The sequence below is a fragment of the Pecten maximus genome, chromosome 13, assembly GCF_902652985.1.
Source record: "Pecten maximus chromosome 13, xPecMax1.1, whole genome shotgun sequence".
Taxonomy (NCBI): domain Eukaryota; kingdom Metazoa; phylum Mollusca; class Bivalvia; order Pectinida; family Pectinidae; genus Pecten; species Pecten maximus.
In genome coordinates, this window is record NC_047027.1 from 3,490,472 (window position 1) to 3,503,682 (window position 13,211).

At 38.9% G+C, this 13,211-nt stretch overlaps 2 protein-coding genes across 2 annotated transcripts; one reads left to right on the plus strand and one right to left on the minus strand.

Annotated features, from left to right (window-relative positions):
• The first annotated feature begins 206 nt into the window (after positions 1-206).
• Positions 207-2,189, plus strand: LOC117340346 (ATP-dependent DNA helicase PIF1-like). The gene has a single exon (XM_033902109.1). The coding sequence runs from the start codon at positions 207-209 to the stop codon at positions 2,187-2,189; it is 1,983 nt and encodes a 660-aa protein (XP_033758000.1).
• Positions 2,190-11,243: 9,054 nt separating this feature from the next.
• Positions 11,244-13,145, minus strand: LOC117340348 (uncharacterized protein K02A2.6-like). Its single transcript, XM_033902110.1, has one exon. It carries the CDS (start codon positions 13,143-13,145, stop codon positions 11,244-11,246), a length of 1,902 nt encoding a protein of 633 aa, XP_033758001.1.
• Positions 13,146-13,211: the final 66 nt, after the last annotated feature.

Consider the following 13,211-nt stretch of genomic DNA (forward strand, 5'->3'; position numbering starts at 1 on the left):
CGACGACATGCTCCAGTTGGCTGTTGGTTCAACCATGACAGAGACAACTTCAACGGAAGTAATAAGTTCACGACACCTAGTGGCGGAGGTCAAGATCTTCGAGGTGTTCCGAGTACTATTATCGCTACGAACAGGTAAGAGAATCTCGATGTATTTGTTTTGTTTTGAGATTTAGAAAGTCCGGGAAAATACATTGTAGTGAAAAAATGGACGAAGATCAAGCAAACGCGTTTGAATTGGTAAAAAACGGACACAACGTGATAATCACGGGCCAAGCTGGATCTGGTAAAACATATTTAGTGAAACATATTGTGAAATATTCAAGAAAATGCCACAAAAACGTGTCAATTGTTTGTTCCACTGGGATAGCAGCCACACATTATGGCGATCTGGGTGCACAGACATTACACAAATGGTCAGGTATTGAAGACGGGAGACATTTAAATGAGGAAATTGCACATTTGGTGAAAACGGATGAAAGATTCATGAAAGCAAAACAAAATATAGAAACTGTTGATGTGTTAATAATTGATGAAGTGTCTATGGTTAGTGCCAAAGTACTGAACCAGGTTCAATTTCATTGCAAACATGTCAGAAACTCTAAGGAAGTATTCGGCCAAATTCAAGTTGTTTTGGTGGGCGATTTTTATCAACTCCCCCCAGTTGCAAACCAGTTACATGGTGATTCTGGCAAGCCATGCTTCCTTCTGCCTTGGTTTGATGACTTTTTCCCCCACAAAGTAGTCTTAAATGAAATTCACAGACAGGAGGACACAACCCTCATCCAGTGCATTAATGAACTAGAAATAGGGCATCCCTCGGATGACACTGTTGCCTTCCTCAAGTCATTGGATCGGCCTCTGGCAAATGAAATGGACTGCATACAGCTGTTTGCAAGAAACTTAGACGTTGATTTGTTCAATTTTGAAAAACTGAACCAGCTAGATGGTGAACTGAAAAGATATAAGGCCACCGATGAAGGTAGTGAATACTACCTGGGCAAGTTTTTGGCGCCAAGGAATTTAGCACTTAAAGTTGGATGTCCAGTGATGCTTGTGCAAAATCGAAGTGACGAGCTTGTGAATGGACTACGTGGCATTGTAACAAAACTGTTATCAGATTCTGTGGAGGTAAAATTCGCGATGGAAAAAAAGACAATTACAACAAATATTGGAAGGACTACTTTTACCACTTTTGATCCTGTGAAAAAATTATTAGTTGCCAAAAGAGCCCAACTTCCGTTGAAGCTTGCCTACGCAATGACAGTACATAAATCGCAGGGCATGAGTTTAGAGAATGTGGTTGTAAATTGCCAAAATTGTTTTCAGGCAGGACAGTTGGGTGTGGCTGTGGGGCGTGCGGTTTCAGTTGATGGTCTGAAAGTTGTGAACTTCAAAAAGTCACTATGTAAGCAACATCCTGTTCACGTGAAACAATTTCATCAAAATATTTCTGTTGGTGACGTCAGAGCTGATTTGACATGTTGTAAACAACAAATTCAACAAGATCTACCATCAGAAGACAAAAATGATGAGCCTTCAGATACAAACATGCACGACTCAGATTTTTCTGACAGTGAAATTGAACACTTGACTTTTCTAGACAATTTCATTGAAACTAACATTCTTACAGCTGAAGAGTCTCTATCTCCATCAAAAGTCGCGTTGGATTCGGTTCTCAAAGAATTCCTGGACACACCTACAGAAGAAAGAATGTTATCCTTCAAACAAAAACTTCTTTGTGATTTCCAGAAATATGATGATTGGTTCAAAGTTCAATTTTCAATGGTCGAGGATTTCGGATTGAACTGTTTCCCAGAGGATGTAGCAAAATTTTCACAAAAACACAGAAATGATTATTTCAAGAAATTTCACAAATACGTCAACTCTGTGGAGTATGAAAGCAGTGTTGTGGAAATTCTGACATATCATAAAGTTGACATTGACGGACCAGAATTTCAGCTATTTGCGTCAGTCATGTTTTACCTTGAAAGGAAATCTTTTGAGTTATTATCTGCTCATCTTCAGCTTGACACTGTGGAACCAATCAAGAACATCTCGTCTCAACAAGAACTGGATTCATCTGCTCGTGGAAAAATCAGATATGTTGGTGGTTATGTAGTTGCCAAATTGAAATATATAACTTCCAAGAAGTTGAGAAATAATTTGTTTGCGGAGGGAATGGAATAAAAAGTGGTAAATCTGAAATGTCAAATGACAATCTTAAATGCTCTGTGTGCATCATATGAGGATGTTAAAGAAATCACAGGTGACCCAGACAGTTTGAACATTACTCAAAGAAAGCAAAATGAGCGGGAAAGTCTTACAAATATATGTGACCCTACTTTTGACTTCTTTATGAAATTAGAAGTGCTCTGTCGCAACAAGCTATCAAATGAAAGCCTAGTTAAATTTGGAAAGAATTTATTTGACCATTATAAAGATGAACTTTGCGAAAATTCAGAACTGTTTGAACTTTGGGCTATAACATTGACAAAGTTGAGAGCTTCTGCTGACAGCACTAGGGATGAGTCTGATGACATCAACAGTATCTTGTATTCTGTTGTGACCATGTGTGAAAAATGTATAGAAATATTTCATTCTGTTTGGGATTTGTTTCTGAAAGTCAGTTCAAGCCAATTCAGAAGAGACTACCTTACATTTCTCAAAAAAGAAAAGGGAAAAGCTTTGAGAAAGAAAGTTATGGAAAAGACAAAGAAATCAACCAAATGTTTCAATATGAAGTTCTTCCATGAAGACAAGTCAGCCAATAAAGAGATCTCCCACTTACGGCTGAAGTCTGAAATGTTGCAGAATGAAAAGTTTCTGCTACTGCAACCATTCACAAAGCAGGATTTAGTTTCACTATGTGTTGCATACAGACTCAAGCTTTCCAGCAATAAAAAGAAGGAGGACATCAATAATGCTTTAGTACAAGCTATATTGAAAGATGGAACCTTACCACAGATGGATGTCCCGTCCATTTCATCTGATGAGCCAGTAGCAGGATCAAGTGGGGTGCAACAGGAAGAAGTAGCTGGTCCAAGTTTCTCCCAGTCTTCGACAACGGACATTCAGGTGACAAGACCTATAGCTAGTACCCAGTCTACAACATCTACTGTTTCTGCTGGTGATTCTGACTATGAAGTCCCAAAGGCTGCTAAAAAGGGAAGAAAAAGAAAATCACAAATGAGAGGGAAAAAGGGCAAGGGAATAATAAAAAGTAGGCGTACGTTTGTTACAGAGGCTACTGAATCTGATGAAAACTGTGGGGTCTGTAATGCCACATATAAGGAGGGAGAACAATGGATATGCTGTGACACTTGTTCATTGTGGTTCCACAGGAATTGTGTGAAAATTAATGAAGAAGATTGGTCGCGTTACACAGATGATGGAGAACCATTTTCATGCCCAATGTGCCAATAATAGAAGGTATTATATTTTCAGATTAGTTATTTACAATCAAATCTGTCTAGAAAGGCCACTCATTGGACCATTATATAGGTGGCACTTATAGGCCAATATTTACTATCAAGGTTGTCTTTAAGCCAAGTTGTACAGTTTTTATAGATAATTAATTACAAATCAGTTATTACATATTAGGCCTAACAGTTGATATTTGGATTCACTGGTTTTACACAAACACAAGTAAGTTACATTTGTTTTTCTTTATCACTTCAGAATTAACTAGCCAGGACAGTTTAAGGTACCTTTTTCTGCTGTTGAGGTTTGCAAGGCAACACTGCACCAACACCACAACCTGCATTGGACTTTCTGGATACTGAAACTTGTCCCAGTATTACTGAATTGACACTATGGCAGTAACCTAAATAGGTAGGATTAGTGTTTGCTCCATTATGTAATGTGCGTTGTTGACAAAACATGTTTTCTATGGCATCACTGTTTACGCGACTTGGTACCACTGATGCATGTGACCTTTGGAATTTATATAAACACAGTTCATGAAATCCTAAAATTGAGGAAACAATGTCTTCTCTGGTTTGGTGAGATATCAGGTGTTTTTCCTTATTTTTGATGGTCTCGTCTGATTTTATGGACTTTTCCCATTTTATAAACCACTGCAGCGAGTCATAGATCTCCTGTAGTCGATCATCGCTTGCATCTGTGATGGGTCGAGGGTCTCTAAAATTTCTTATCAGGGCACTGGTACTTTTCAGTAGACCAATTGTGGCATCAAGCTGTGATCCAGCTTCCCCTAAACTAACCTTATACTGTTCCATCAGATACAACATCTCACTGTTGAGTACATCCTCTGCTAGATGGTTCCTCATTTTACCCTCAGAGGTCAGGAATATATGCTCCTGTGTAAGTTTATGATGGATTGGGAATGGATGGGTAGAAATGTCCCAGAAATATGCTTTACGAAAGTGACTCCATTCAATGAATTCATTATTAAGTTTCATATGCCTTTTACAAATTTTTTCGACACCACTTTTCAATATGTTGTTTCGTATTTTCTTCATTACGTGCGAGTAATCCATGATGAAAAAAAGCTTGGGATTCTGTCTTGAATATATATTTGTAAATGAGCATGTCTTAGGATCAGCTGAATCAAAATCTGGTAATAAAAGTTTGAAGAGATCTCTGTTACTCACCGTCTGTACTGATATACTGTATTTTAAAATCAAACATTGACAACATATTTACAGACTTCCAGACAAGTAAGTACAGTTCATGTCCAGAAGCAGTGGTAGTTGGGAAATGTGCGAAGGGAAACCGAAATCCTGTGAATCCGAGGAATACAAGTTGGGAGAACATGTGTTGCCAGTACTTTTTCCTGTTTATTAGTTTTCAGTTGGTCGAAAATGACGGACTCAGGTGTACACTCTGTGAATCCAATCAGCTTCAGAGTTCCATTAGCCTTTTTAAATTGAAGGTCTGGTTGGATAGACATTTCATCGATGAGTAGGCCACCATATAAACCCTCAGGGGGAATATTTTGTAATTTTGTCTCATTAGTCATCCAGTGAAGCATGTCTTTGTTGATACCTGCCTCTTGGTTAACAGTGTTTTTATATATTTGTAAAATATTTTTAGAAGGTAAAATCATGAAGTTACTGTTCCTAAGTTCAGTATAACCCCTTGGACTTCTACACCATCAAGTTAAACACATTCTAATGATGTCCTTGTCCCACCTCCTTCCATGAGGATCTCTCTCAATTGCCATTTTTTGAGACATAAGAAATGTTTTCATATTTAAATGACAGCCAGGGAATATTTGTTAAAAAATAGTACACATGTCTGTATGATCACTTTCACATAAAATCACATCATTGTTTATGTCACTGTCATTGTTGGTTTTTGTCTCATCTTTGATTTTGGTTTCATTTTTTGCATCACAAGTTTTCTTGTTGTCAATTTCATTTAATACATGTACTGAATTGTCATTAGATTGTAAAACAGGGTTAACTGGTATATACTTTTTACATTGTATGCATGTTAAAGATGATTTAAATGGTAAAATGGCTGTACAAGTTTTTGCCCGATATCTGATGATCTCCACATTTTCATCTGAAATTTTTGAAACATGTTCGCGAAAACAATTCAAATCATGATGAGATGAGTCTTCATTTGTCAGCCCTTCACAGTAACGAAACTGTCGAACAATCTTGAATATGGATCTATGGTCTACATATGTATTGCTGATCTCCAGATCTTTTAGGTTGACAGTTTTACCATTAACTTGAACAGACCACTGGCGACATATATAATTTATAATTATTTCTAAAAGAACTTTAGCACCATTGATAATTGTACCTGTAAAATACCCAATTTTGACCAAGTTCTGTTCAGATGATATTATAAAAAATTCTGGTGGCAGTGAAGATGGTGAAAATTCAGTTGGTGTACTCTCTTTCCTCCATGTGACTCCATAATACCGCTGTGTTAATTTAGCCCAGCAATCCCTGCATCTCCCTGGTTTGGTTTTCACTGTAAAAAACTGTTTTACCAATTTCCCAAACCATCCTGCTTTACATCCAGTTTTTTTCTGAATTTCTGCTAAATCAACATAGTCATTGTCACTAGATTGAATGATATTTTGAAAAAGCCAAGATACCTTGTAATCCTTGTGAAAATCTGACATTTTTCACGTGAAGATAGAAAAAATATAATCGAGGATCGATCACTAGGAAAATTGACGTTCAAAAATTCCGCCAAAACAAATACATCGAGATTCTCTTACCTGTTCGTAGCGATAATAGTACTCGGAACACCTCGAAGATCTTGACCTCCGCCACTAGGTGTCGTTAACTTATTACTTCCGTTGAAGTTGTCTCTGTCATGGTTGAACCAACAGCCAACTGGAGCATGTCGTCGATTTATCGGCTTAAATACGCGGACTGATACAGTGAAACATGTTTACATTTAGAGGAAATTATGTCCGCAAGCGGTCCATAACGGCCGTTTGATTGTTTAGTGGGAATTTCATGTGATATAGAGCACCGAAGCGAGGTAGGTGACTGACGACGGTAAAATTTTCATGTGGGAGTTGGTTACCTTCTCTATATTATAACAACCAGAAACGGGTGTTTTTTTAAAAAGCGCTTTATAATCGATTCCAACGTTGTATCGGTGCATGAAATGATGTTACAAATTAAAATTAGACAATTCCATTATAACTTTAGTTCCTGACCCCAAGTACCTGTGAATGATACCACAAAAAATGATGTCCCAAAAATATTTCTCATGTTTTAAATAGATGGAAAGTTGTGAGAGTGAACTAATATCATATGCATTGGCTACTTACCACTTATTACAGGATTTGTACTCGTGTAAAAGTTGAGGAATTTATAAACTTTATTGAATAGATTATATGGTGACTTACAAGTTACGACTGTATTGTTCGATATACCGGCTGTTTATACTATTCGGAATTCCTTAGTCATTTGACAGCGGAAGTGTTCCGAGTACAGGTAATTTGGCGCGAATATTGCACGTGCGGATTGCCGCGGTTGTCTATATAAGCCGGTACACCTGTGTAGTTCGCCAGTCAGATGGAAAGTCTTTGTAGGACTGCTTGGCTCAGCTCTCCCCGACTCACGTAGTCAGATGGAAAGTCTTTGTAGGACTGCCTGGCTCAGCTCTCCCCGACTCACGTAGTCAGAATGAAAGTCTTTGTTAGACTGTTATGGTAACACTCACTGTCAGTAGTTTTGTGTACTATCGTTATAGTATGGCCATGTAGCCGCTAGTTTACTAAACTACTGTCATGTTGTCCTATAGTATGTGTGTGTTGAGTACGTGACAGAATTGTATAATTTGTCCCTGTGTCTCTGTATATTTTTACATAGTGTTTAGTGGTATCCTAATAAAACTACCTGAACTTTATATATCTTGAGTTGGTGTTTATTTGCCAGACTTCACGTACAAATTATGACCCAGAATGTAAGACCCTGACGGACCCAAGATCACCGAACCTGGGTATAAATATTTTAAAGGTGTCGGTTTGAGGTGAAAAGCCGATCCTTTTACATTGGTGCCGTACTGACCAGGATCTTGGTAACCCGTTTTGGGCATTTTTGAAATGTTGGTGCGATGAGATTTGTAAAACTGAAGTGAAGCAATGGCAAATAGACTTTGTTTGTGTGTGTTTACTTGGAGTGAGTGGCAGTTTTATAAATAAACTTGGTATTTCCGGGAAAATCCTGATGTATACCGGAAGTATGTTGAACACAGGGACCCGTCTTTAATCTGTCGTTGGAAAAGTTGTTATAATTGGCTTGGTTGAATAATATAGTCAGAGGTTTCCTTTGTTAATGCTACAGGGTATGGTGAAGGTGGAGTGTTAGTTTAAGTTTAAATCTATACCAAAGGCTAGGAGGCCAGAGTTGAAAAGCAGAAGTGATAATGCTCTACTCAGCCTCAGGTGACAGGTTAGCAGTGTTTGTGGTTTATATTAAACTTTATAAGGATACTTTTGTTGCTTGGTTGAACTACTTGTGTAGTTAGTAGTGTGGAATTCTTGGAGTGATAAGATTTCCTGTCTAAATATGGAAGAGGAATCCATTTTAGAATATGACTCTGAAGGAAAGGAGTCGGGTCAACCTAGAGCTAACTATGGGTGTGTGAGATTGTCTCAGTGCTAGCTGACTAGTAACGTCAATTAGAGGTTGTAGAGGTATGTCTATCTCATAAGTACAGTGGGTATAGTGGAACCAACTATTGGAGTAGCAACTAATGGGTAGTAAATGACTTTGTGTTTTGCCGGAAGCTGTGTTTTTGTGCGAGTTGCTTTCATTGTGTGTACAGCTTAAAATACTTTGTGATTTGGATACTTAAAAGTTACTGGAACTGGATACTTAGTGTATCTTGCCATTATGTAGTGATTCTGTACATATTGTCTGTGGTTATGTACAAAATGAATCTGATGTGGCAGAGCTCGAGATAATCAAGTGCTTGTTTTGTTATGCATTTTGTCTTATATTTTATTGTATTGTTATTTTGTTATACAGGAAATTGTTTTTATTGTGTTTATGCTTCTGAAGAGTGAGCAACCATGTAGGTAGTTTTGGTAAAACGCAATGGTTGACCATGTTACCCTGGCATGGTAAGCATATTCATGAGAAAACTGTTTACTGAGCACTTTGAATTATGCTCTTGAAGCTATTAACACAGAGAGGAGTGTGCTGTGTAGTTCTGTGATTGAAGTTCCATTTTTATATTGATGTTGTAACATACATGAAGTAACACTATCATTACATTTTGCAATATAGGTTTCTAGGGGAGTGGATATAATGATTTAAGTCATGTTTGTGATTGTTGTGTGTGCTCAATCTGATTGTTTAGTGTGTACTTTACACGAGTGATGTGCAGTGTATGGAATGTAGGTGTTCGATTTCTGGTTGATATGTTGTCTATGAATTCATGAATTATTTTTAGTAATGAATTTCATCCCAAATCTACTGTCACATTGTACATTATGTAATTAACAGGCAGGGTTCATGAATTATTTTGTAGTAATGGATTCTATGCTAAATTATGTGATTATTTTTGTAGCACCTATAATGTTTGTTTACATGTTTTTAGAAGAGTTCGTGAGAGGGACGTATTCCTATTTATGTTAAATGTTTTTGAAGATTGTATCATGTGTTGAATCAAATATATATGTATGATCATTGTTTATAGGTAGTAAGTTGGCATCTCCATCAGAACTAATCGGAGCCTTAATTGTGTACAAAACTTTGTGAAAGTATGTTTGTAGTGACGTTGTACTTTGAAACTACAATTGTGTGTTAAAGCTGATGTTGTGCAGACCTGTGTAGTTTTTATACGATCTGCTGAGATATATTTCTTTGTCATCAAAGTTTACAAATTATGTACATTTTGACAAAAAGTTGTAACTTTTGTCTTAAGGGGGGAGGAGTGTAAAAGTTGAGGAATTTATAAACTTTATTGAATAGATTATATGGTGACTGTCTACTTACAAGTTACGACTGTATTGTTCGATATACCGGCTGTTTATACTATTCGGAATTCCTTAGTCATTTGACAGCGGAAGTGTTCCGAGTACAGGTAATTTGGCGCGAATATTGCACGTGCGGATTGCCGCGGTTGTCTATATAAGCCGGTACACCTGTGTAGTTCGCCAGTCAGATGGAAAGTCTTTGTAGGACTGCCTGGCTCAGCTCTCCCCGACTCACGTAGTCAGATGGAAAGTCTTTGTAGGACTGCCTGGCTCAGCTCTCCCCGACTCACGTAGTCAGAATGAAAGTCTTTGTTAGACTGTTATGGTAACACTCACTGTCAGTAGTTTTGTGTACTATCGTTATAGTATGGCCATGTAGCCGCTAGTTTACTAAACTACTGTCATGTTGTCCTATAGTATGTGTGTGTTGAGTACGTGACAGAATTGTATAATTTGTCCCTGTGTCTCTGTATATTTTTACATAGTGTTTAGTGGTATCCTAATAAAACTACCTGAACTTTATATATCTTGAGTTGGTGTTTATTTGCCAGACTTCATGTACAAATTATGACCCAGAATGTAAGACCCTGACGGACCCAAGATCACCGAACCTGGGTATAAATATTTTAAAGGTGTCGGTTTGAGGTGAAAAGCCGATCCTTTTACACTCGTTTTATACCATTTATTCGCGGAATAATCACTCTTTTGTTGCATGAAGATCGTCTGTAGTGTACTAAGGGGAATAACGTGTTATTAGTTTCGTATTTTTGCTAGCTCTCGCTAAGATGTTCAGGGCCTCGTTTTCAATTCCCATGTGCTTGCTGTATCATGCTGCTGCCGCCATGTGCTTGCGGTAGGCTTGCTGCCTAATTGCTTAATCGCTACTTACTCATCGCAAAGACCATATACTGAATACCAACATGAATCGTCAACGACGACCCAACGCAGGCGCCAGATTAAACAACATCATTCAGCAAGTATTAGAAAACGAAGACTCCGATGGAGACGAGTTTCACGACTCCTTCCAACAGCAGCCGGCACTAGGAATGGCGGACAACGAAAACGCTATTGAACATGTACAAAATGCCTTAGCGACGGAGGCGGAACATTTACAAAACGACCTAGTTGTAGAGACGGAAGCTGATGCTAATCCCCTACCAGACGATGCCGAAGTACAGGCTTTACAGCTACAGCTGACAAAACTACAGCTGGCCCGCCAAACAACTCGAGCTACGAGCAAAAATCGAAAAAGAACGAGAAGCCCTACGGAACGCTACCGTGATGAACACATCGGAATCCACGCACTGTAGATCTAGATCTAACCCTACTCCAGCCGCAGAAGTGGGACTGGCGACAACTGGTAGTACAGGCACAGGTGAGCGTTTTTTATCTCCCATAAATACTGATGTGTTGTCGGATAACAAACAAAAAGCCCTAAAGATTGTGGACTATGTTGTGTTTGTATTGGTTCTTTTACTTATAAACTACCAGGACAACGCACCACTGCTTAGAACATTTTAATGGCGGGTCACAACATTACAAACATGCGCAGTACACAAACCGGAACCATGCGGTTCTGTTATAGGAACGTACTAACATCAGGATAATGACCACGGATAGTAACGGATACATACATAACACTTTTCCCTCTCTCAAGAAAGGTTTCCCTTATCCATAATAATCTGTAATTAATTACAGCTTTCTTAGCTCACATGTTTGTTAAAATTAAACAAATTAAAGTTCATAAGTTCAATGTCCAAAAAATCAACATGAATCTTTAACACAATAAACACTGAACTAAACACACTGCTATAAATTTAACAGTTTTCAATCAGACGCGATGGTTTGATTATATCACGACGCGGATAGCGATGTTCGTGTGTCACATTGGTCGATGGATCAGTCTGGTCAGTATCTGGTGTAGAAGTAGCTACTTCACTGGTTTGAATCCTAATTGAACAATCTGCTGAAGGAATCCTCTGAGTACCAATGGTTGGATTAGGTAAGATACCTGGAAGACTGTCCAGAGAATTTTGAGTGTCTGGAACTGCTTGCTCTCTTGGTTCAAAGTTACAAGCTGGATCACATGTACGTATTTGATCCACATGTCTTTTCCATATAAGGTTGTCCACCTGAATGGTATATGTCATTGGTCCTAGCTTGCGGATAACAATACCTTTGATCCATGAAGGTTTCCGTGGGTTTCCACGGTAGTCGCGAGTAATGACAATGTCACCAATTTCGAACAATCGTGTTTTTGACTCTGTTGGTGTAGTCTTTTGTTGAATTTTCCCAGAAAGATCTGGACGCATAATATCCAACCTGGTCCTCAACTTCCTTCCCAAGAATAGTTCACTGGGTGGAGTCTTGGTGAGACTATGTGGTGTTGTACGGTACGACAACAAAAACGAAGCAAGTTTCTGGTTCAGACTACTATCTGACTGAACCAGGGATTTCATAGCTTGCTTGATTGTACGTACAGCTCTCTCTGCCTCGCCGTTTGAGCTGGGGTGATAAGGTGCAGAAAGTATATGACGTACTCCATTTTCTTTCAAGAATGTGACAAACTCTGCTGCAGTAAATTGCGGTCCATTATCTGAAACTAGTTCTTTGGGTAAACCATACGACGCGAATAGATACCTCAACGCGTTGATAGTACTGGCTGTGGTCGTGGAAGACATGCGTATCACATCTAACCACTTTGAATGTGCATCGACCACTACCATGAACATTTCACTCATGAATGGTCCAGCAAAATTGATATGAATACGGTTCCATGGTGCTGACGGCCATCTCCAAGGGTTTGCAGGAGATTTCGGTGCATTTGGTAGTACTTTCTGACATGCCTCACAGCCCGACACTTTCCGTTCAATATCCACATCCATGTTTGGCCACCATGCATGTAACCGAGCCAGGGATTTCATTCTAACAATTCCTGGATGGTTGCTATGCAGTTCATTTAATATTTCACTTTGATATTGGTTCGGAATGATTACTCGTACTCCTCTGAGTAAGCATCCTTCCTCCATGGTCAGTTCATCACGAATTCTGTGATATGGTTTAAGTTCATCTCCCATTTCCACATTTGGCCATCCACTTCGGGTAAATTCTATTACGCGTGCCAAAGTTGTATCTCTTTTTGTTGCCGCAGCGATACGCATAGCAGTAACAGGTAAGCTGTTAACTTGCATTTTGTTCACTAACTGAGCTTCCTCATAGAACACATAGTTGTCGTCAACTCCACTTTCCTCCTCTTTCATAGGAAAACGTGATAACACATCAGCATTTCCGTTTTTATCCGTTGAACGAAACTTTATGTCGAACTGGTACGCAGATAACTGTATCGCCCATCTTTGCAATCGAGACGCGGCCAAAACCGGAATGCCCTTCTTTGGTCCCAAGATAGTTGTCAGCGGTTTATGGTCCGTCAATAGGGTAAAACGTCGCCCGTACAGATACTGGTGAAACCGTTGAATTCCAAAGATAATCGCTAACGCTTCTTTTTCTATCTGCGAATAATTCCTTTCCGCAGATGTCAAGGTGCGCGAAACATACGCTATGGGTTTGTCGTTCGACCCAATGGTGTGCGAGATAACAGCTCCAAGTCCATATGATGAAGCATCGACAGCTAACGTCAATGGTTTCTTTGGGTCATAATGTACCATAACTTCAGATGAAACCAAAAGTTTCTTGATAGTCTCACACACGTTGGGCTCCATTGCCATTCGACATCATTGGCAAGCAGATGAGTAAGAGGCTCAAGGACAGTCGCCATGTTGGGAATG

What these genes read in the sequence shown, in the direction of transcription:
- LOC117340348 (XM_033902110.1), bottom strand. Translation starts at nt 13,145, where the DNA reads ATGGAGCCCAACGTGTGTGAGACTATCAAGAAACTTTTGGTTTCATCT.
- LOC117340346 (XM_033902109.1), top strand. Translation starts at nt 207, where the DNA reads ATGGACGAAGATCAAGCAAACGCGTTTGAATTGGTAAAAAACGGACAC.